Raw genomic sequence first — 25624 nt, forward strand, 5'->3', positions numbered from 1 at the left:
AGAAACGCCATCGAATGTCAAATACAGAACAGTACAGCACAAAAGGCCCTTCAGCTAGGGATGCTGAGTGGAACTTATTAACTGATTCACCTATCTAAACTAATCACTTCTGACGAGATCCCTCTCTGCACTCCGGGGCAGTGTGCGGAGTCCGTGGAAACTCCCGGGACCAGCGAACCGAGTGTGGTCTGGATAGAAACACTCTGTCAGTGTTCAATTAGCACAGCCCTTCGGCCCATCACATTGTACCTATCCAATTAAATTCGTAATCAAATACCCAACTGAACTACACAATAGCCTGCACAGTACCCACACCCCTCCCATCCCTGCATGTCCATTCATCTCAAAGCCTCCAACACCACCTCTGGCGGAGCATTCCAGGGACTCACCATTCACTGTGTGAAAAACTCGCCCCGCACGCATCCTTTGAAACTAACCCCTCTCAGCTTAAGTGCACGGCCTCAAGTAGTAGGGATTTTGAACCTGGGAAGAAGACACTAGCTGTCTATTCCATCTGAAGCCTTCCGTTGGCCAGGCTTGACCATGGATATTGTGTCCTAGCTCTCTACGTGACACACAAACCAGGCTAATAGGATATAGAAAGCAAGCCCCTCCTCTCCATGCACCTGATGATGCCAAGGAACGGCAGAGACCGACACAGTTTGGCATTGAACTCAACACAGGACTGCCTTAGGGGCTCCAGCTCTGGATTTTTCCCCTGGGGTTTACCCCCGTAGCCTTCCCCATGAGTGGGTAGGTTTGAGATCACAAGGCAGCAGAGGTTTCCTTCTCCTAGATGAGCTGCCAACCACGGCTGACAAGCCCTGTCTGCCCAAAGCCCCCTTTGCCCCTTCTCCTGTCAGTAGAAATGGTTCTGCAGGGGTCAGTAGCCAAGCCACACATGGAGGCCAGGAGCCGGACTGGGTTGTCAGAGGCTACTTGAGATGCGCGCCATTGGGAGCATTGAAGGGGTAGTGGGAGCTCGTTCCCATTACCACACCACCTCCGGCTCTAACGACCTTATGGAATCATATGCATTCCATCTCGGCCTCTGATAATGTTATAAACCTCCCTCTACATCTCTGACCAGCTCACTGCCTCTCAGCTTAAATTCCTGTCCTGTGGTAGTAGATCTCTCCCCGATCTCTGCCCCTCATATGGGCTGGTCTTCCCTCAGCCTCTGACACTCCAGAGAAAACAACCCTAGCTTGTCCATCCTCTGCTAACAACTCATGCCCTCTAATCTAGGTGGCACCCTGGTGAACCTCTTCTGCTCCCTCCAAAGTGTCCAAATCCTTCCTGTCTAGCCTGGGCGTCCAGACGTTATCGCCATGACATCATCATTATGTACCATGTCGTCATGACATCATCATTCTGTGCCGTATGACGTGGGCGGTCATGGTCTTTCAGTGACCGTGATTATTCTTGGCAAAGCTGAATTTCATGGTGGCTGATTAGGAAAAGGGGAGGTGCAATGAGACCTGGGTGTCATTATACACCAGTCATTGAAAGTGGGCATGCAGGTACAGCAGGTGGTGAAAAAGGCGAATGGTATGCTGGCATTTATAGCGAGAGGATTCGAGTACAGGAGCAGGGAGGTACTATTGCAGTTGTACAAGGCCTTGGTGAGACCACGCCTGGAGTATTGTGTGCAGTTTTGGTCCCCTAATCTGAGGAAAGACATCCTTGCCATAGAGGGAGTACAAAGAAGGTTCACCAGATTGATTCCTGGGATGGCAAGACTTTCATATGAAGAAAGACTGGATGAACTAGGCTTGTACTCGTTGGAATTTAGAAGATTGAGGGGGAATCTGATTGAAACGTATAAAATCCTAAAGGGATTGGACAGGCTAGATGCAGGAAGATTGTTCCCGATGTTGGGGAAGTCCAGAACGCGGGGTCACGGTTTGAGGATAAAGGGAAAGCCTTTTAGGACTGAGATTAGGAAAAACTTCTTCACACAGAGAGTGGTGAATCTGTGGAATTCTCTGCCACAGGAAACAGTTGAAGCCAGTTCATTGGCTATATTTAAGAGGGAGTTAGATATGGCCCTTGTGGCTAGGGGGATCAGAGGGTATGGAGGGAAGGCTGGTGCAGGGGTCTGAGTTGGATGATCAGCCATGATCATACTGAATGGCGGTGCAGGCTTGAAGGGCCGAATGGCCTACTCCTGCACCTATTTTCTATGTTTCTATGTTTCTATTAGAGGTATTCTTCATTGCTGAAATTCAGCTCCCATGATATTTTTTCCATGACTGTTCTTGGCAAATTTTTCTACAGAAGTGGTTTGCCATTGCCTTCTTTTGGGCAGTGTCTTTACAAGACGGGTGACCCCAGCCATTATCAATACTCGTCAGAGATTGTCTGCCTGGCGTCAGTGGTCACGTAACCAGGACCTGTGATCTGCACCGGCTGCTGATACGACCATCCACCACCTGATCCCACGGCTTCACGTCACCCTGATCGGGGGCTAAACAGATGCTACAAGAGTGATCTGCAGACTAGCGGAGGGGAGGAGCACCTTACATCTCCTTTGGTAGAGACGTATCTCCATCCTGCCACCCAAGGGATAACCAGAGCAGGATGCAATACTCCAGATGCGGTCTAAACAGTCATTTATAGATCTGCAATATAACTTCCTGACCCTTGAGCTAAATACTTATTCAATTATTTACCTCTCTATCGACATGTTCAGCCTTGTTCAGGGAGCTATGGACTCGGAGACAAAGATCCCTCTGTAAATCAACACAATGTGTGGTGAGGATCCCTGACACAGGAAAGTAGGGACCCCCACCACCCAGGACATGCTCTCTTCTCTCTGCTGCCATCGGGAAAGAGGTACAGGAGCCTCAGGTCCCACACCACCAGGTTCAGGAACAGTTATTACCCCTCAGCCATCAGGCTCCTGAACCAGTGAGGATAACCTCAACTCTGAACTGATTCCATCGGGAAGGAGGTACAGGAGCCTCAGGTCCCACACCACCAGGTTCAGGAACAGTTATTACCCCTCAACCATCAGGCTCCTGAACCAGAGGGGATAACCTCAACTCTGAACTGATTCCATCGGGAAGGAGGTACAGGAGCCTCAGGTCCCACACCACCAGGTTCAGGAACAGTTATTACCCCTCAACCATCAGACTCCTGAACCAGAGGGGATAACCTCAACTCTGAACTGATTCCATCGGGAAGGAGGTACAGGAGCCTCAGGTCCCACATCACCAGGTTCAGGAACAGTTATTACCCTCCACCATCAGACTCCTGAACCAGTGAGAGTAACTTCACTCAACTTCACCTACCCCATCTTCCCACAACCTTTCAAGGACTCACGTTCTTGATACTTATTGCTTATCTATTTATTATTACTATTTATTTGTTTTTGTATTTGCACAGTCTGTTGTCCTTTGCACTCTGGTCGAACACTCGGATTGGTAAGGTCTATTATGGTTATTATTCTATTTAGGATTTATTAAGTATGCCTGCAAGAAAATCAATCTCAGGGCTGTACTGAGCAAAATTCTTCAGCATATATATCGCTTGGGTGCCTAAGACTTTTGCACAGTACTGTAGTAATTTTATGTATTGCACTGTACTGCTTTCACAAAAAAAAACACAAATTTCATAAAATACACCTACGTGTGATGAGTATCTGTAAATCTGAATCTGACTTGTTTTCTAATTGAGGATCAAACGAGTACAGAGATAATGAAGATTCCAGTTGATTCAAGTGCGGTGCCACTTCCTTCTTTGGGACTACTCGGACCACCCTGACCCTTTGAGGCTACCCTCCAGAATGGGGGGAGAAACTAAAATGCTACCCGGCTGAGTGATGAGGAATTATTTGTAAAATACAAAATGAACGCTATGGCGGAGAAAGCCAAGGTTTACCACAGCCAAGGCCACTGTCATCACAGAGAGGCAAGGGCTTGGTCAGGGCTGCTGTTATCCTGGTTGGACAGCACAGTGCAGGGACACAAAAGACACCCGGGCAGACCGAGAGTGAGAGATGGGCAGATAAAGAGACAGGCACTCAGAGACAATGACCGGAGTGCAGCTGGACACACGAGGAGAGAGATTGACAAAGAGATGGAGGCGGCGAAACAGAGAGAAAGATAGTCAGAAAAGGAGAAAGAGTGAGAGAAAGAGACTTCGAGAGATGAAGATGGAGAAAGCGAAACAGGTAAAGAGACAGAAGAGGAGACAGCGCGAGATGGACATGAAGAGAGCAAAACAGAGAGACAGAAAGAGAGAGAGAGGGAGTGTGAGAGATGGAAATGGAGAGAGTGAAACAAAGGGAGAGAGGGACCAACAGAGTGCAATACATCTCTCTCTCACACACACCTATCTGGAGTTCAACCCAGATAAGTGTGAGATTGTTCATTTTGGTGGGTCAAATATGATGGCAGAATATAGTATTAATGGTAAGACTCTTGGCAGTGCGGAGGATCAGAGGGATCTTGTGGTCTGAGTCCATAGGACACTCAAAGCAGCTGCACAGGTTATCTCTGTGGTTAAGAAGGCCACAAGATTGATTGGCCTTCATCAATCGTGAGATTGAGTTTAAGAGCCGAGAGGTAATGTTGTAGCTATATAGGACCCTGGTCAGACCCCACTTGGAGTACTGTGCTCAGTTCTGGTCACCTCACTACAGGAAGGATGTGGAAACCACAGAGAGAGTGCAGAGGAGATTTACAAGGATGTTGCCTGGATTGGAGAGTATGCCTTATGAGAATAGGTTGAGTGAACTCAGCCTTTTCTCCTTGGAGTGATAGAGGATGAGAGGTGACCTAATAGAGACTTAAGACTCTTTTAAGAGACTTTTGGATAGGTACATGGAGCTTAGAAAAATAGAGGGCTATGGGTAACCCTAGGTAATTTGTATTGAGTTGTAGGTTTGCTACGTTCTATGATAGAGGTGTATAAGATGATGAGAGGCATTGATCGTGTGGATAGTCAGAAGCTTTTTCCCAGGGCTGGAATGGCTAGCACCAGAGGGCCTATTTTTAGGGTGCTTGGACAAAGGTACAGAGATGTCCGGGTACGTTTTTTAATGGAGAGAGTGGTGAATGAGTGGAATGGGCTGCCGGTGACGGTGGTGGAGGCAAATACAATAGGGTCTTTTAAGACACTCTTGTATAGGTACATGGAGCTTAGGAAAATAGAGTGCTATGTGTAACCCTAGGTAATTCCTAAAGTAAGTATATGTTCGGCACAACCCTGTGGGCCAAAGAACCTGTACTATGCAGTAGGTTTTCTATGTTTCTATGCTTCTAACACACACAGAGTCTCTGTCGGACACATACCCGCACATGTGGCCTCTGACATAATTTTAAAGAGTTATAACCACTGCCACACAAATACACATGACAAGCACGAAAATGAACACACACACAGATATATACTCTATGCACACTAAACCCATATTAGTAATGACAAACACACTAAACAACAGAAACGACATTTAAATTTCCTAACCTTTAAACGTAGAGTCACGTAATTTGCCTAAATTACATGGAGAGGCATGTTAATACTTTATCAACACATTTCCCCTACAGTGCAGTGTCAGCGGAAATCAAAGGCCTTACCCCCTGCACAAAGCTCTCGTCAGTTAATTGATCTTAAGTGATAACACTTCTAACATGAGTGTTCCTGGTCCTGTACAGTACAGAGCTGGTGCAGAGCCCCGCGACCGACAGCGGGGAACCAGACGCAGACATTGTGGGTCCTCGGTATCACGTGTTCCAAACCGCAGGTCAGAGAGACAGCAGCTTCAGGCCAAGTCACTGGCAAACGCACAATACTGAGGGAGGGTCACACTGTGGGAGGGGCAGTACCGAGGGAGGGTCACACTGTGGGAGGGGTGGTACTGAGGGAGGGTCACACTGTGGGAGGGGTGGTACCGGGGGAGGGTCACACTGTGGGAGGGGAGGTACCGAGGGAGGGTCACACTGTGGGGGGGTGGTACCGAGGGAGGGTCACACTGTGGGGGGTGGTACTGAGGAAGGGTCACACTGTGGGGGGGTGGTACTGAGGGAGTGTCACACTGTGGGAGGAGTGGTACCGAGGGAGGGTCACACTGTGGGAGGGGCGGTACTGAGGGAGGGTCAAACTGTGGGAGGGGTGGTACTGTGGGAGGGTTACACTGTGAGAGGAGTGATACTGAGGGAGGGTCACACTGTGGGAGGGGGTGGTACTGAGGGAGGGTCACACTGTGGGAGGGGTGGTACTGAGGGAGGGTCACATTGTGGGAGGGGTGGTACTGAGCGAGGGTCACACTGTGGGAAGGGTGGTACTGAGGGGGGGTCACACTGTGGGAGGGGTGGTACCGAGGGAGGGTCACACTGTGGGAGGGGTGGTACCGAGGAAGGGTCACACCGTGGGAGGGGTGGTACTGAGGGAGGGTCACAGTGTGAGAGGTGTGGTACCGAGGGAGGGTCACACTGTGGGGGGAGGTGATACTGAGGGTGGGTCACACTGTGGGAGGGGTGGTACTGAGGGAGGGTCACACTGTGGGAGGGATGGTACAGAGGGAGAGTTACACTGTGGGAGGGGGTGGTACTGAGGGAGGGTCACACTGTGGGAGGGGGTGGTACTGAGGGAGAGTCACACTGTGGGAGGGGTGGTACTGAGGGAGGGTCACAGTGTGAGAGGCGTGGTACTGAGGGAGGGTCACACTGTGGGAGGGGTAGTACCGAGGGAGGGTCACACTGTGGGAGGGGTGGTACTGAGGGAGAGTTAGACTGTGGGAGGGGTAGTACCGAGGAAGAGTCACACTTTGGGAGAGTTACACTCTGATGAAATTCAGCTTTGCCTTCAATGCAGCCTCTGGATTGCTGGGGGAAAGAAGGGATGTTTGGAGAGAAGACATAGGAGGGGTGATCCTTCCGTGGTCCGTGGAGATGACTTCAGTTCCCCGGCTCGGTTACTTGTCATTGACATTTCTCATTGTGGCTGTTGTACTCAGTTTTAGGGACAGCTTCTTCCCCTGCACCATCAGATTTCCCAATGGATAATAAACCCGGGAACACTATTTTGTGCTCCCTTTTGGTACTACTTACTGAATTATACAGATTTTTTTGTCATTTTGGGATTTTTATGTATTGCCCTGTACTGCTGCCACAAAACAACAAATTTTACTGCCTATGTCAGTGATAGTGAATTTAATTTTGATTCTGATTCTGATTGCTAAATTTGCAGTTGACATAAAAATTGGCAGTGTCAATGTTTAGGAAGATACAGCATTTATTGTAATTTATAGATTTTTTACGTATTAAGCAGAAATGCAAAACAACAAATTTGGTGAAATAACACACACAAAATGCTGGAGGAACGCAGCAGGCCAGGGAGCATCTGTGGAAGAGAAGTACAGTCAATGTTTCCGGCCGAAACCCTTTGGCAGGACCAGAGAAAATATAGATGGGGAGAGAGAGTTAGAAGGTGGGGGGAGGGAGGGAGAAACACAAGGTGAAAGGTGAAACCGGGAGGGTGGAGGGGTGAAGTAAAGAGCTGGGAAGTTGATTGGGGAAAGAGATACCGGGCTGGAGAAAGGGGGATCTGATAGGAGAGTACAGAAGGCCATGGAAGAACGAAGAAGGGGGAGGTGGTGGACAGGTAAGGAGATGAGGTGAGAGACGGAAAAGGGAATGGTGAAGTTCAAGAAATCGATGTTCATGCTATCGGATTGGAGGCTACCCAAATGGAATATAATGTGTTGTTCCTCCAACCTGAGTGTGGCCTCATCACGGCAGGAGATGAGGCCAAGGACTGACAAGTCTGAATGGGAATGGGAAGTGGAACTGAAATGGGTGGCCACTGGGAGATCCAGCCTTTTTCTGGCGGACGAAGCGTGACATATCAGAATAGGATTGAATTTCATGGAATAGGCCAGTTATATTAACCCTGATTCTGATTGCGAGTAATTTTTTTTAATGTGTTGTAATGCTGCCGTGAAGCAACACATTTTTACCGCACCCTGTCAATGATCATCGTTCTGCTTCCGATTTGGACTAAATCTGCAGAATTAGTGTTGATGGTTAGGTAGATGCAGCTTTGTGAAACTGAGAAATGGACATGCTGGACAGAGCAGTGCAGGGAATGGGTAGCTGGGATGTAAGTGCTGGCGATGGACTATTGAAGACTAGTATTGGTGGGACATACACAGAGAACCTTCAGCAGTTTGGGCAACCTTCACCCAGCATGATGGTGGCACTGCAGCAGCAGTTTCCCTTGGACACAAACCAACAGGCTCGAGAGGAGCCTCTAGCCACTGTGAAGTCAAAAAGACGGACTCTTGACCGTACAATCTATTTCATTATGGACACAGGAGGCTCTGCAGATGCTGGAAATCTAAAGCAAAGCACTCAAAATGCTGTCGGAACTCAGCAGGCTGGGCAGCATCCACAGAAGGGGACAAACAGTCATCAGGACTGGAAAGGAAGGGGAGCAGAAACGAGAATGAGAAGGCGGGGGGGAGGCGGTTGGAAGGGGAATAGGGAGGGGGAGGTCTACAAACTGTCCTGATATATGAAGGGGAAAGGAGATGGGAATCCAGAGCAACACACACAGAATGCTGGAGGAACTCAGCAGGCCAGGCAGCATCTGTGGAAATGAATAAACAGTCGATGTTTCGGGCTGAGACCCTTCATCAGGACATTTTATTGCAGCCTTGTTGCCCAGCTGCACTTTCTCTGTAACTGTACTATGATATGAGGGAGGGAGGGAGGGAAAGTCGATTCAGACCCTGAGAGGCCTGTGTTGGGCATTTTCATGCCTTACAAAGCGCAGATTGGAAGTCTGTGTGGGGCGCCACTCCTCGCACAGACACTAGAGCAATGTGTGGTTAAGTGCCTTGCTCAAGGACACAAACACAGCTGAGGCTCAAACTAGCGACCTTCAGATCACTAGATGAACACCTTAACCACTTGGCCACGTACCCAACACTGTGATATGAGGCACCCTGTTACTGTCATTCCCTTGTATGACCTCAATGGTGACGTGAAATAATCTGTGCGAATATTTTACATTTCACGTTGACAATGCTCAAATCACCAGGGGCATAAATAGGGTGGGCAGTCGCAGTCTTTTCCCCAGGGTGGGGGAATCTTGACAGACTACTAAGGTCACAGATTGAGGGCAAAGAGTTCAAGGAGACCTGAGGAACAACGTGTTCACCCAAAAGACGCAGGTATGGAGAACGAGCTGTCAGTGGAAGGGCGTGAGGCAGGAACAAAAACAACATTTAAAAGGTGAGACCCATCGTAAATTAGGGGACCGCTTCATTGAGGACCTCTGCTCCAACTGCCAAAAGTGGAACTTCATGGTTGCCCAACATTTTAATTCCCATTCCCATTCCCGTTCCAACATGTCGGTCCATGGCTTCCTGTCGTGCCATGATGAAGCCACCCTCAGGGTGGAGGAACGACACCTCATATTCTGTCTGAGTAGCCTCCAACCTGATGGCATAAATATCAATTTCTCCTTCCAGTTAACATAATTCCTTCCCTCTTCACTCCTCTATTCCCCACTCTGTCCTGCTACCTCTACTCATCTGTTAATCATCTCCCCCTGGGTCCCCTCCTCCTTCCCTTTCTCCCATGGTCCACTCTCCTCTCCTATCAGACTCCTTCCTCTCCAGCCCTTTACCTTTCCCACCCACCTGGCTTCACCAATCACCTTCCAGCTGCCCTCCTTCCCTCCCCCCGGCCCATCTTTTTATTCTGGACTATTCCCCCGTCCTTTCCAGTCCTGAAGAAGGTTCTCGGTCCAAAACGTTGACTGTTTATTCACTTCCATGGATGCTGCCCGGCCTGCTGAGCTCCCCCAGCATTTTGTGTGTGCTGCTCTGGATTTCCAGCATCTGCAGAATCTTTAGTGTTTATGATTTAAAAGACAGGTACATGGATACGAAAGGTTTAGATGAATACAAGCCAAACACAGGCAAATAAGATCGGGTTAGGAGGACACATTGATAACCATGTACTGTATTGTGCAGAAGACTTAGGGCCAAATGGACAAGAATATAAATACAAGGATGTAATGCTGAGACTTTATAAAGTACTGGTGAGGCCTCACTTGGAGCATTGTGATCCGTTTTGGGCCCCTAATCTTAGAAAGGATATGCTGAACCCAACGACGATTCACGAAAATGATCCTAGGACTGAATGTCTTGTCATATGAAGAGCACCTGGCCCTATGTCACTGGAATTCAGAAGAATGAGGGATGACTTCATTGAAACCTATGGAATGGTGAAAGGGCTTGACAGAGTGGGTGTGGAGAGGACGTTCACTTTGTTGGGAGAGCCTAAGGCCAGAGGACACAGCCCCAGAATAGAGGGATGTCCTTTTAGAACTGAGATGAGGCGGAATTCCCTCAGCTGGAGAGTGGTGAATCCATGGAATTCTTTGCCACAGGCAGTTGTCGAGGCCGAGTTATTGGACATTTTTAAGACAGAGGTTGATAGATTCTTGATTGGTCGGAGCATGAAGGGATACGGGGAGAAGGCAGGAGATTGAGGTTGAGAGGAAAATGGATCAGCCATGATGAAATGGTGGAGCAGACTCGATGGGCCTGAGACTTTTGACAGTCCTGTAGTAATTTTATGTATTGCACTGTACTGCTGCCACAAAAAAAAGCAAATTTCATGACGTGTGAGTGATGATAAACCTGATTCTGATATGGGTCTCTATTGTGGACTGAGAGTGGGAAGGGGGCAGGGAGAGGGGAGGGAGCGGGAACCACCAGAGAGACATTCCGTGATGATCAATAAACCAATTGTTTGGAATCAAATGACCTTGCCTTGTGTCTCAGGGCTGGGTGTGTCTGTACCCACCCCTGACACTCCTTCTCTGCTACCTGTCCCACACCCCTCCCGCGGCGCCCCACCCTCACCATTCCCAACATCCTTTGCTTCCGCCAGATTTATAAACTCGCTCTCCGCTCTAGTTATGTATGTGTGTGTGTGTGTGTGTGTGTGTGTGTGTGTGTGTGTGTGTGTAGACCTTGGCACAGTACTGCAGGAGTTGAGCGGAGTGTGTGTGTGTGTGTGTGTGCGTGTGTGTGTGTGTGTGTGTGTGTGCCTGTGTGTGTGTGTGAGTGTGTATGTAGACCTTGCACAGTACTGCAGGAGTTGAGCGGAGGGCCTGCCTCTGGGCTGCGTAACTCTACGGCTCTCTGAATCTAGACATCCTCAATTAGGCCCATGGTTCCAACACCCAGACTGAGGTTCCCTCAGGTGCAGGGTGCTGGCCCGAACCGGCAGTCGTAGCCTTACCTCCCCAGTTCTCAATGCTGAAGAGCTGGTGCAGATTGTGAGCTACGAAGGGGGAGATGAGCTTGAGGTCGTGTGTGCGGACCCGGGTTGCCAGGAGCGACTGGTGTGCATCTCGGAAGGTGGTGTCCATCAGGAGAAGCCCCTTGTGGTTCCGGACTGCCTTCGCGTAGCCCTCAGGACCCTCCCTCAGCAGAATGTCACGGAAACCGGCCGGTGGACCACCTGGAAAGTGGAGGCAGAAGGTTAAGGAGTTTTCAGACTATGGTAAAAATGTGTGGATGCTGTGAACTGAGATGTGGAGAGCACTGTTCCCTCTAAGCTGTGCAGTTATGTGGCCATGTGCCACGATATGTGCTAGACTGTTGGAACCCAAGATCAGAGCAAAGACAGACTCCGATGCACAGCCAGGGAATAACGTTTATTGATAAGAATTCCAAAAGGACATTGGTGACTCTGCTGAGCGAGACTGTGAGAAGTTACATTCCCAAAACTAGGACCCCACGATTAGCACTAATCAGGCATCCGCTTACATAGCAGAATAACACAGAATCCTCCAGCCTAAGAAAATGAACTTAAACAGAAAGCACCAGCGGGCCGCATTACAGAGAACGAGTTGCATGAGAAAAATGTGAGGAACTCTAATGATGAAAGACTCGTTAAACAACAATTGACCAACTCAGGTGTTCTGGAAACCTCACAGCCCAACCCTCTCTGCAAACTCACTACACAGTGCAGGCACTGAAATGCTTCTGTACAGATCGCCTTTGTTGCTGCGCAGCTGGAAGGTGCCTAAGTCTTTTGCACAGTACTGTAGTAATTTGATGTATTGCACTGTGCTGCTACCACAAAAAATAACAAGTTTCCTGACATACGTGAGTGATGATAAACCTGATTCTGATCTGGGTCTCTATTGTGGACTGAGAGTGGGAAGGGGGCAGGGAGAGGGGAATCATGGTTGGGAAAAGGGGAAGGGAGAGGGGAGGGAGCGGGAAGCACCAGAGAGACATTCTGTAATGATCAATAAACCAATTGTCTGGAATCAAATGATCTTGTCTGGTGTCTCAGGGCTGGGTGTGTCTGCACCCACCCCTGACACTCCTTCTTTGCCCCCTGTCCCTCATCCCTCCCACAGTGCCCCAGCATCCCCAACATCCTTTGCTCCCGCCAGATTTACAAACTCGCTCTCTGCTCCATGTTGACAAATACAGTACTGTGCAAAATTCTTAGGCACCCTGGCTATATATATGTGTGCCAATGACATCTCACAGTGCTGCACAGGCGTTACATTAAAATGCTACACTGTACGGGTGTTCACAAGATCACAAGACAAAGGAGCAGAAGTAGGCTATTCGGCCCATCGAGTCTGCTCCACAGCTCCCCCATGAGCTAAACTATTCTCCCATCTAGTTCCAATTTCCAGCTTTTTCCCCATATCCCTTGATACCCTGACTAATTAGATACCTATCAACCTCCTCCTTAAACACCCTTAATGATCGGGCCTCCACAGCTGTACGTGGCAACGAATTCCACAAATCCCCAACCCTCTGGCTAAAAAAATTTCTTCTCATCTCTGTTTTAACTGGGTACCCTCTAATTCTAAGACTATGGCCTCTTGTCCTGGACTCACCCACCAAGGGAAACAACCTTTCCACATCTACTCTGTCCAACCCTTTCAACATTGGAAACGTTTCTATGAGATCCCCTCTCATTCTTCTATACTCTAATGAATACAGTCCAAGAGCCGACAGACACTCCTCATATGTTAGCCCCTGCATTCCAGGAATCATCCTCGTAAATCTTCTCTGAACTCTGTCCAACATCAGTATATCCGTTCTAAGATAGGGGGCCCAAAACTACACACAGTATTCCAAATGAGGTCTCACCAGTGCCCCATAGAGCCTCATCAACACCTCCTTACTCTTATACACTATTCCTCTTGAAATGAATGCCAACATAGCATTCGTTTTCCTTACTGCCGATCCAACTTGGTGGTTAACCTTTAGGGTATCCTGCACAAGGACCCCCAAGTCCCTTTGCACTTCCGATTTTTGAATTTTCTCCCCATCTAAATAATAATCTGCCCGATTATTTCTTCTTCCGAAATGTACAACTGTACACTTGTCAACATTGTATCTCATCTGCCATTTCTTTGCCCACTCTCCTAACCTGACTAAGTCTCTCTGCAACCTTTCCGTTTCTTCAACATTTCCTGCTCCTCCACCTATCTTGGTGTCATCCGCAAACTTGGCCACAAAACCATTTAATCCATAATCCAAATCATCGATATACATTGTAAAAAGAAGTGACCCCAACACCGACCCCTGCGGAACACCACTAGTAACCGGCAACCAATCAGAATAGGATTCCTTTATTCCCACCCTTTGCTTTCTGCCTATCAGCCAATGCTCCACCCGTTTCAATATCTTTCCTATAATTCCATGGGCTCTCACCTTATTAAGCAGCCTCTTATGCGGCACCTTATCGAAGGCCTTTTGAAAATCCAAATACACAACATCCACAGCCTCTCCCTTGTCAATCTTATTCGAGATTACCTCAAAAAATTCCAATAGGTTGGTGAGGCAGGACCTTCCCTTCATGAAACCACGCTGGCTTCAGCCTATCTTGTCATGCACCTCGAGGTATTTCATAACCTCGTCCTTGAGGATTGACTCCAATATCTTTCCAACCACTGATGTCAGACTAATAGGTCTGTAAGTTTCTTTCTGCTGCCTCCTTCCTTTCTTAAATAGCAGAATTACATTTGCAACCTTCCAGTCCTCCGGAACCATGCCAGAGTCTATTGATTCCTGGAAGATCATTTCCAATGCTTCCACAATCTCCAAAGCCACCTCCTTCAAAACCCTTGGGTGCACCTCATCCGGGTCGGGAGACTTATCTATTCTTAGTCCACTTAGCTTCCCAAGCACTTTCTCTCTAGTTATCTTGACTGTACCTAATTCTATTCCCTGATACCTCTGGCTATCAGGTATATTGCTCATGTCTTCCACTGTGAAGACTGATGCAAAATACTCCTTCAGTTCCTCTGCCATCTCTTTGTAATCCATTATAATTTCTCCAGCATCATTTTCAATCGGTCCCATATCTACCCTTGTCACTCTTTTACTCTTCATATATTTAAAAAAAACTCTTAGTATCCTTTTTTATGTTAATCTCCAACTTCCTTTCATAATTCATCTTTTCTTTCCTAATTACTTTCTTAGTTTCTTTCTGTAAGTTTTTAAAGGTCTTCCAGTCCTCATTTTTCCCACTAATTTTTGCTTCCTTGTATGCCGTTTCTTTTGCTTTTATTTTTGCCTTAACCTCTCTCGTTAGCCACATTTGTGCCATTTTTCCATTCATGATTTTCTTTTTTCTTGGAATATATTTTTCCTGCATTTTCCTTATTTCTTGTAGGAATTTCATCCAATTCTGCTCTGCCGTCCCTCCATTTAGTTTACTTTTCCAATCGACTTGGGCCAGTTCCTCTCTCATACCACTGTAATTTCCCCTGTTCCACTGAAATATCGATACACCAGATACCAGCTTCTCCTTTTCAAATTTGAAACTGAACTCAATCATATTATGATCACTACTTCCAAGAGGTTCCTTTACCTCCAGCTCCCTAATCGCCTCAGGTTCGTTACACAGCACCCAATCCAAAACAGCCTATCCCCTGGTGGGCTTCTGGACAAGTTGCTCCAAAAAGCCATCCTGTAGGCATTCTACAAACTCTCTCTCCTGAGATCCATTACCTTCCCGACTTTCCCAATCCACTTTCATATTAAAATCCCCCATAATTATCTTGACATTTTCCTTCTGACACGCTTTTTCTATTTCCAGCTGCAACTTGTAGTCCACATCCCGGCTGCTGTTTGGAGGCCTGTATATAACTGCTATGAGTGTCTTTTTACCCTTCTCATTTCTTAATTCGACCCATAAGGATTCTACCTCTTCTGATCCTATGTCCCTTCTTTCTATTGATTTGATATCGTTACTTACCATCAGGGCCACGCCACCCCCTTTACCTACCTTCCTATCCTTCCTGTACCCTGTGTATCCTGGGATATTCAGCTCCCAATCACGTCCATCATTTAGCCATGACTCGGTGATGGCCACAATGTCATACCTTTTAACCTGCAGCTGTGCAGCAAGGTCATCCACTTTATTTCTAATGCTGCGTGCATTTAAGTACAGTACTTTTAGATCGGTACCTGTTGCCACTTGTGCTATATATCTATTTTGCAGCAAATTATCCTGTATATTCACCGGTGTTACATTAAGGTGTTACACTGCACGGGTGTTATATTAAAGTGTTACACTGTACACGTGTTATATTAAAGTGCTGCACTCCACAGGTGTTACATTAAAGTGCTACACTGTACGGGTGTTATATTAAAGTGTTACATTGTACGCATGTTATATTAAAGTGCTACACTGTACGGGTGTTATATTAAAGTGTTACACTGTATGGGTGTTATATTAAAGTGCTACACTGTACGAGTGTTATATTAAAGTGCTGCACTCTACAAGGTGTTACATTAAAGTGCTACACTGTACATTACAATGTTAAATCAATAAATAAATAATAACTGGCAAGATCTTCTCTGAAGTAATGTGAGCAGTCACTTCTGTAGTAAATTTTATATCCTTCTTTATTTAAATATAATCCGTGATATATTCAACAGTTGTACTATTAGCTTTAATAAGGCACGTAATATATTTTTAGAAGCCTATCCAAGTCACCTGATTGTAAAATTATTGGAAGTTATTTAATTAAAACTGTTGCTATTTTCATTAGAATTCTGTATAAGGAAATTAAATACTTTTTAAAAACTTAATTAAGCCCATGCCTTTCAGGGCCTGCCTGCCCAGCAGAACAAAGCCATGTGGAGAAGCCATCCTTGCTGGGTTCATGAGCTCCCCGGTCCGAACCATTGATACCAGCAGCACACAGAGCTCCACCTCCTGGCCATAATGCCCCTGAACATGGGCATTTGGCCGGCTGAGGTGTCAGATGCTGGGGCACCGTTTTGCAATGTTGCAGTACAGACAAGGCCCTTCACCCGATTGAGTCCTGGCTGCCACGGATTGGCAGCAATGCCATTTACCCCTCTCTCGACTTCATCACATTGCAGGTTACTTATCTCCCCTTCTTCCCATTCAGCTCCCTTCTGCAAGCCCTCCCTGACTTAGGACCATTTGTGTGAAACACCAATCCCCTTGAATAGAAAATCCTACAGAAAGTCATGGAGACAGCTCAGTTTATCACGGGTAAAGCCGTCCCTATCATTGCCCACAGCTCCACGAAATATTGTCATGAGAAAGCAGCACCCATCATCGGGAACTCCCACCATTCAAGACTTGCTCTCATCTCACTGCTGCCATCAGGAAGGAGGTACAGGAGCCTCAGGTAACACACCACCAGGTTCAGGAACAGTTATTACCCCTCAACCATCAGGCTCCTGAACCAGTGAGGATAACCTCAACTCTGAACTGATTCCATCGGGAAGGAGGTACAGGAGCCTCAGGTCCCACACCACCAGGTTCAGGAAGAGTTATTACCCTCAACCATCAGGCTCCTGAACCAGTGAGGATAACCACAACTCTGAACTGATTCCATCGAGAAGGAGGTACAGGAGCCTCAGGACCCACACCACCAGGTTCAGGAACAGTTATTACCACGCAACCATCAGCTCCTGAACCAGTGAGGACAACCTCAACTCTGAACTGATTCCATCGGGAAGGAGATACAAGAGCCTCAGGTCCCAAAACACAAGCTTTGGGACCTGTGTCCTCCTTCCCCAGTGCCCATGAGTCCCTCCTTGCCCTGTGTCCCCTCTTCCCCAGTGCCCATGAGCCCCTCCTTGCCCTGTGTCCCCTCTTCCCCAGTGCCCATGAGCCCCTCCTTGCCCTGTGTCCCCTCTTCCCCAGTGCCCATGAGCCCCTCCTTGCCCTGTGTCTCCTCTTCCCCAGTGCCCATGAGCCCCTCCTTGCCCTGTGTCCCCTCTTCCCCAGTGCCCATGAGCCCCTCCTCCCCCAGTGTCCCCCTTTCCCTACAATACCGAGCAAAAGTTTTAGGCACATATATACTGTATATCTGGGGTGCCTAAGACTCTTGCATAGTACTGTAGTCATTTCATGTATTTTATCGGATTCTAGTTCTTACTTAGAGCCAGATGTTCATCTTTGTTAAAATTATTTTCCTCCAGTTTTATTTCAATGGCTTTCTTCACCAGGCGATCCCAAAAGCCATTGGCGTGGCACAGTAGTTTTGTGCTGTTGAAGTCAATCCTATGGCCATTGTCAATGTATTGTCCTACTACCGCCGATTTCCATGGGTCACCCAAACAGATACACCCGCTGTGAGCCTGGACGTGAGTTTCCATAAATGTACTTTGATAATAAAGAGAGAGAGAGTGAGATAGAGAGAGCAATGGAGAGAGGCAGAGAAAGACTGAGATAGAGAGAGAGAGTGACAGAGAGATAGAGAGAGAGAGGGAGGGAGAAGGGAGAGGTAGAGAGAGAGAGGGAGAGATAGAGATAAAGAGAGAGATAGGGATAGAGATAGAGAGAGAGTGACAGAGAGATAGAGATAGAGAGGGAGGGAGGGAGAAGGGAGAGGGAGAGATAGAGATAAAGATAGAGAGTGAGAGACAGAGATAGTGATAGAGATGGAGAGAGATAGAGAGAGAGAGAAGGAGGGAGAGGGAGGGATGGAGGGAAAGAGAAAGGGGAGAGAGACAGAGAGAAAGAGAGAGAGAGAGGAAACAGCTAGCGAGAGACAGCGAGAGAGAGAGAGAGAGGAGACAGAGAGACAGAGAGAGAGAAGGGGGGTGAGAGAGAGAGGGGAGAGAGAGAGAGGGGAGAGAGAAAGAGAGAGAAAAGGGGGTGAGAGAGAGAGGGGAGAGATAGAGAGGGAAAGAGAGAGAGGGCAAGAGAGAGAGAGTACACTGCAGGGAGCAGACTGCAGATTCAGCAGTTGTTCACTGCAACGGGGAGAACTTTTCAAGTGATTTACACAGAGAACATGATGTGCCTTCTTTCTATTAATTACCAAATCATTTTAGCAAAAAAGCTCTTCATGTTTTCATTTAAAATTGATAAGCCCAGCTCTTGTATTTTAAAAATGCCGGTTCTCAGACGTCAGTGTTGAAATATTCTGTTGCAGATATTAATGGGCGGCAAACACAGCAACAGAATCCAGCATGACTATTTGATGAAATGGATGTTGTTGGCTGACTCCAGGGAGTCGGCCTCGTCAGAGAGATGAAATACTGCACACTCCGCTGGACTCTGACTAGGGCACAGAAATTACTAGCAGATATTCATCAAATCAACAAGAAATAACCGGCCTCTCGTTCCAAGATTTCATCATTGAACCAAACAAGCTGAACACATCCCTGGACCAAAAGCCGAGATCGTGTCAGGTCGAAGGCTCCTTCTACCCCAGACGCCGCAGGGACTGGATGGTGCAAGACCCCATGCCAGGCCTTTCTCGTCCACCCCAACCTGATCCTATGCCTAGTTCCATCGACCTGCACCCGGACCATCGCCCTCCGTACCCCCACCATCCGTGTACCTGTCCAAGCTTCTCTTACACTGAACCCACATCCACCACTTGCACTGGCAGCTCAGCCCACAATCACACCGCTCTCTGCGTGAAGAAGTTTCCCTTAAACATTTCACCTTTCACCCTTAACCCATGATGTTGTATACCTCTATTAAATTGTCCTGCGCTCCAGAGAATGAAGTCACGATACTTCAGGTCCTCAAGCCCTGTGTAAACTTTCTCTGCACTCCTTCAAGCTGACTCATTGATGACCAGCACTGCACACAAAACTCCAAAATCGGACTCAGCAACTTCAACACAACACCCCAACTCTTGCCCGAGTTTATGAAGGCCATTTGTGCCAAAAACTCTCTTTATGACCCTATCCACAGTTCTGTGCAAAAGTCTTAGGCATATATATATATATACAGCTAAGGCATATAGCTATGCCTAAGACTTGGACAGTACGGTGGTAATTTTATGTATTGCACTGTACTGCTGTCATAAAAAAAAAACAAATTTCATTACGTGTGTGAGTGATGATAAACCTGATTCTGATATGGGTCTCTATTGTGGACTGAGAGTGGGAAGGGGGCAGGGAGAGGGGAATCATGGTTGGGAAAAGGGGAAGAGAGAGGGGAGGGAGCAGGAAGCACCAGAGAGACATTCTGTAATGATCAATAAGCCAATTGTTTGGAATCAAATGACCTTGTCTGGTGTCTCAGGGCTGGGTGTGTCTGTACCCACCCCTGGCACTCCTTCTCTGCCACCTGTCCCACACCCCTCCCACGGTGCCCCACCCTCACCATTCCCAACATCCTTTGCTCCTGCCAGGTTTACAAACTTGCTCTCTGTTCCACATTGATCATGTCAAGGGTCACTCTGCTATACTGACACCAGAGGTAACTACAGACAAAGGCCCACTGACACAGACAGTCAGCCACTGCTGGTTTTGAAATTGGTTTATTATTGTCACACGTACTGAGATACGGTGAGAAGCCGGTCTTGCACACTGGTCACACTGATCAGATAATTTCACAGTGTACTGAGGTAGAGCAAGGTAAAGCAGTAACAGAACGCAGAATAAAGTGTCACAGCTACAGAGAGAGTGCAGTGCAGGTAGGCAATAAGGTGCAAGATAACAACGAGGTAGATTGTGCCATTGTGAGATGTGTGAGGCAACCAGAGCACCTGGGGGAACTCTAGACGGTGATACAGGCAGTGTGCAAACTGCACTCACTCACACACACACACACACACACACACACACACACGTACACACAGACTCACACACAACTCACACAGACACAGACACACACAAAGTACTGGAGGTCAGAATTGAACCCAGATCTGCCTGTGGCCTGTCAGATGTGAGCACGCCAGTCTGGAAGACAAGTGGACAAGTTGTTTCATGACAGCAATGAGAACTCGATGAGGGAGAGTTCCTCCTGCTGAACGGTTACCTCTGGTGAACAGTGTAGGGTGCAGAACTCAGCTGACACACACATATTCCAAGTGGCTGCCCACTAAAGCCCTATGCACTTGATGAATTAAATCATACTTAATTAATGCCCAGAATTAATCTTTCATTTTGAAGAGCTCTCCCAGTGGCCCGGTGTGCTGCTCAGCTAGAGGCCTGAGGTGAAAAAAAAAACGCAGAGACAATGCAATGAAACCGCAGTCTTATTCCAGTCAGAACCACCCAAACAGCGGTTTGACAGAGACCTGGTTGCTGGTCGCCATTGTCTTACTCTGGGTCAGAATTAGAATCAGAAAATATAGCACACTGCAAAAGTCTTAGGCACATATACACAGCCAGGGTGCCTAAGATTTTTGCACAGTACTGTATTTGTCAACGTGGAGCAGAGAGCGAGTTTGTAAATCTGGCGGGAGCGAAGGATAGTCATAGACATAGTCATAGTCATACCTTATTGATCCCGGGGGAAATTGGTTTTCATTACAGTTGCACCATAAATAATAAATAGTAACAAAACCATAAATAATTAAATAGTATTATGTAAATTATGCCAGGAAATAAGTCCAGGACCAGCCTATTGGCTCAGGGTGTCTGACCCTCCAAGGGAGGAGTTGTAAAGTTTGATGGTCACAGGCAGGAATGACTTCCTATGATGCTCTGTGTTGCATCTCGGTGGAATGAGTCTCTGGCTGAATGTACTCCTGTGCCCAACCAGTATATTATGTAGTGGATGGGAGACATTGTTGGGAGTGGTGAGGGTGGGGCACCGTGGGAGGGGTGAGGGACAGGGGGCAGAGAAGGAGTGTCAGGGGTGGGTACAGACACACCCAGCCCTGAGACACCAGGCAAGGTCATTTGATTCCAAACAATTGGTTTATTGATCATTACAGAATGTCTCTCTGGTGCTTCCCGCTCCCTCCCCTCTCCCTTCCCCTTTTCCCAACCATGATTCCCCTCTCCCTGCCCCCTTCCCACTCTCAGTCCACAATAGAGACCCAGATCAGAATCAGGTTTATCATTACTCACACATGTCATGAAATTTGTTCTTTTTGTTCAATTCCCATTGCACAGTAATGGTTAGCACAACGTTTTACAGTGCCAGCGACCCGGGTTCCATTCCCACCCCATGGTAGTGTAGTGGTTAACACAACGTTTTACAGTACCAGCGACCCGGGTTCGATTCCCATCGCACGGTAATGGTTAGCACAACGTTTTACAGTACCAGAGATCCGGGTTCGATTCCCATCGCACGGTAGTGTAGTGGTTAGCACAACGTTTTACAGTCCCAGCGACCCGGGTTCGATTGTTAATCGGAACTGCAGGGAGCCATTCTGGTGAACCCCTCCTGCACCCCTCAGGAGAGTCACACCCTGTAGTGTGGTGACCAGACTGAGTACCCACCCTCTGTCGCCAAGCGGCCACCCATCCACATGACAGCACGGCACACTGTGCCTAGGTAGGTGACTGCCAGCGCGATCACTGAACACGACTATTCTGTCATCGGGAAAGTGGCTGGGTTTTAAACTGGACACAACTACTGCTCACTGATTCACAGAATGAACGGTCTCTGCCAGGCCAGACCCACACCATCCTTGAACTGAGGAGTTAACCAGGCCAGGCTTGGTATGAAACCAGCTACCGCACGTGACTGCAGGACACCGCAGAGATTTGTGAACACAGCTCAGCACATCACGGAAACCAGCCTCCCCTCCACAGACTCAAACTATGCTTGCCCCTGCCTCGGTAAAGCGGACAGCATAAGCACACCCTGAGAATCTTTTTTCTTTCCCCTCCTCCTCCTCTTCTTCAGGCACAGGAAACAGAAGCTTGAAAGCAGGTACCACCAGGCTGCAGGAAGCTTCTACCCTGCTGGTTTAACGCTTCTCGTAGAGAAGGTGGACCCTGAACCTCACACCCTTGTTATGATCTTGCACCTTCCTGTTTGTCTGCACTCTCTCTGTGACTGTGACACTTTATTCTGCATTCTGTTGCTGCTTTCCCTTGTTCTACTGTCTAATGATCTGATCTGTGTGAACAGTGTGCAAGACCAGCTTCTTGCTGTATCTCTGTGCATCTGTCGTGAAATTTGTTCCTCTCTGCGCCAGCAGTACAGAGCAATACTTAAGATTACGACAGACTGGGAGATGCCCTTGCTGCACCAGACACGCTGCATATTTCTGTGTCTGTTTCTAAATTTCGCCTCCACCAGCCCTCCTGGTGGTCCATTGCTGGCACTGGGCACTCCTGGGCCCAACATATCGATGCAGTTACAAAGAAGGCACGGCAGTGGCTATATTTCACTCAGAGTTTGGGGAGATTTGGTTCATCACCAAAGACACTCGCAGGTTTCTACAGATGTACCATGGAGAGCATTCTGACTGGCTGCATCACCGTCTGGTATGAAGTGGGGAACACTGCACAGGATCAAAATGAGTTGCAGAAAGTTGTAAACTCAGTCAGCTCCATCATGGGCACCAGCCGCCCCAGCACTGAGGACATCTTCAAGGAGCGATGCCTCAGAAAGGCAGCATCCATCATTAGAGACCCCCATCACCCAGGACATGCCCTCTTCTCATTGTTACCATCAGGGAGGAGGTACAGGAGCCTGAAGACACACACTCAACGATTCAGGAACAGCTTCTTCCCCTCTGACATCCAATTCCTGAATGGACATTGAACCCATGAACACCACCTCACTACTTTTTTGCACTATTTACGTAATTTAAATTATATATACTGTAAATCAGTTTTTATTATTACTTATTGCAATGTACTGCTGCTGCCAAACAACAAACTTCATGACATATCCCAGTGATATTAAATCTGACTTTGACCTATCCCATACATCTCCTTTGTACATTCTTCCCCCCCAATCTCATATGGGGCTAGTCTGGACATGATGGGCTGAAATGCCTGCTTCTGAACCGTGTTCCAGAGGAAGAAGGTCCTACAAAAGACTCCTGGAGGTGGAATTAGTGATGTCCAGGAAACGGAGAGTCAAAGGTTGTGGAAAAGTTCGAAACTTCGAAGTAAAATTTTTGATCAGTGTACGTTCCTGTCACCACATACAACCCTGAGATCCATTTCCTGTGGGCACACTCAGTGAATCTATAGAACAGTAACTGTAAACAGAATCAATGGACAACAGTCTGTGCAAATGCAGACAGAAATAAATAGCATGAAATAAAGATAAAAGACTCCTTGAAGTGAGACAACTGGTTGTGGGAACACCAGAAATAGAATGAGTGATCCCCTTTTGTTCAGAAGCCTGATGGTTGAGGGTAATAACTGTTCCTGAACCTGGTGGTGTGGGACCTGAGGCTCCTGTACCTCCTTCCCGATGGAATCAGTTCAGAGTTGAGGTTATCCTCACTGGTTCAGGAGCCTGATGGTTGAGGGGTAATCACTGTTCCTGAACCTGGTGGTGTGGGACCTGAGGCTCCTGTATCTCCTTCCCATTGGAATCAGTTCAGAGTTGAGGCTATACTCACTGGTTCAGGAGCCTGATGGTTGAGGGGTAATAACTGTTCCTGAACCTGGTGGTGTGGGACCTGAGGCTCCTGTACCTCCTTCCCGATGGAATCAGTTCAGAGTTGAGTTTATCCCCTCTGGTTCAGGAGCCTGATGGTTGAGGGTGATAACTGTTCCTGAACCTGGTGATGTGGGACCTGAGGCTCCTGTACCTCCTTCCTGATGGCAGAACTTTGAACTTTGAGAAAAGAGCGTGGTCTGGGTGGTGAGGATCTTTGATGATGGATGCTGCGTTTCTATGGCAACATTTCACGTAGGTGTGCTCAATGGTTGGGAGGTTTTTACCCGTGATGTGTTGGGCTGAATTCACTGCCTTTTGTAGGATTTTGCGTTCAAAGGCAAAGGCACAAGCTGTTATTTATTAGATTGAAGGATGGAAGGATGGAGGGATGGAGTGATGGAGGAAGGATTTACCTCTCCCTCTGTGACTTACGGTGCAACAACTGAGGGCCTCATTTCTGGCACTAGGACGGGGACAAACCACACAGATACACGTCACGATTGGCTGGTAAATGGCAGTTGATTTCAATGAAATACCCTCGTTATAATTAGTTCTACTAAACCAAATGGAGAATCTCGTCAGAGTAATTGACAAATAGATTTCAGCCAGAAACGTACTTAATTATTTATCGGTCTCGTTAAACTCCTATTTGCGTGGAATTAAAAATCAAATCTACTTAACGTGATGAAATGTATCTCGATCCACTATCGTCTGGTTTACTGCAGTGATTAACCCCGTGGGGTTGACATGGATCATACCCACGAAAGGAGATGAAACAACTCAGTCTGTGACCCCTCTAACAGCAAAAAAATCCCAAAGCTTTCATCCCATAGCGTTCATCGCTCATCGTTAACCCTTCAAACTCCTTCCTGAATTAGCATCAAACCTTTCTGTACCCAAACATATTTACCTTCCTGTCTTGCAGACCTTTACCTGTTCCAGCTGCAGCGTACAACTCTGATGATATCTCCTATTCTTAGATGCATTAACACCATAAGGCATAAGAACATAATTCCAGGGGTAGGGTGCTGTGCAAAAATCTTAGGCACATATACATAGCCAGGGTGCCTGAGTTTTGCACAGTAATGTAGTAATTTTATGTATTGCACTGTACTGTTGTCGCAGAAAAAAGCAAAATTTCATGATGTGTGTGAGTGATGATAAACCTGATTCTGATCTGGGTCTCTGTTGTGGGCTGAGAGTGGGAAGGGGGCAGGGAGAGGGGAATCATGGTTGGGAAAAGGGGAAGGGAGAGGGGAGGGAGCGGGAAGCACCAGAGAGACACTTTGTAATGATCAGTAAACCAATTGTTTGGAATCAAATGACCTTTTCTGGTGTCTCAGGGCTGGGTGTGTCTGAATCCAACCATGGCACTCCTTCTTTGCCAACTGTCCCACACCCCTCCCACGGTGCCCCACCCTCACCATTCCCAACATCCCTTGCTCTCACCAGATTTACAAACTCGCTCTCCACTCCACGTTGATAAATACGGTATTGTGCAAAAGTCTTAGCAAGCCTAGCTACTGTATGTGTCTAGGAGTTTTGCACAGGACTGCAGCTTTAAGGTGAGAGGGGGAAGATTTAAAGAAGATGTACACAGAGGGAGGAGGGTGCCTGAAACAGGCTGCCAGGAGCGGTAGCGAGACGATTAGAGAAACAGGCAATGGAGGGGTACAGATTAGTCGGCTAGCATGGATTTTTTGGGCCAAAAGGCCTCATTCTGTGCTGTTTAATGCTCCAGGAGCCGATGGAGAGCTGGGGCTGCTCTGGAAATACAACTGGGTCTAACTGGACAGCTC

General features: G+C 47.6%; 1 protein-coding gene across 1 annotated transcript in view; it reads right to left on the minus strand.

Annotated features, from left to right (window-relative positions):
- The window catches only part of LOC140188982 (pyruvate carboxylase, mitochondrial-like), a 1128593-nt gene that overhangs the window by 84444 nt on the left and 1018525 nt on the right, over positions 1–25624 (minus strand). Inside the window, 1 exon segment of the mRNA XM_072245643.1 lies at positions 11268–11489. Coding sequence (XP_072101744.1) covers positions 11268–11489 — 222 coding nt within the window.

This window comes from Mobula birostris, chromosome 28 (genome assembly GCF_030028105.1).
Source record: "Mobula birostris isolate sMobBir1 chromosome 28, sMobBir1.hap1, whole genome shotgun sequence".
NCBI classification, from domain to species: domain Eukaryota; kingdom Metazoa; phylum Chordata; class Chondrichthyes; order Myliobatiformes; family Myliobatidae; genus Mobula; species Mobula birostris.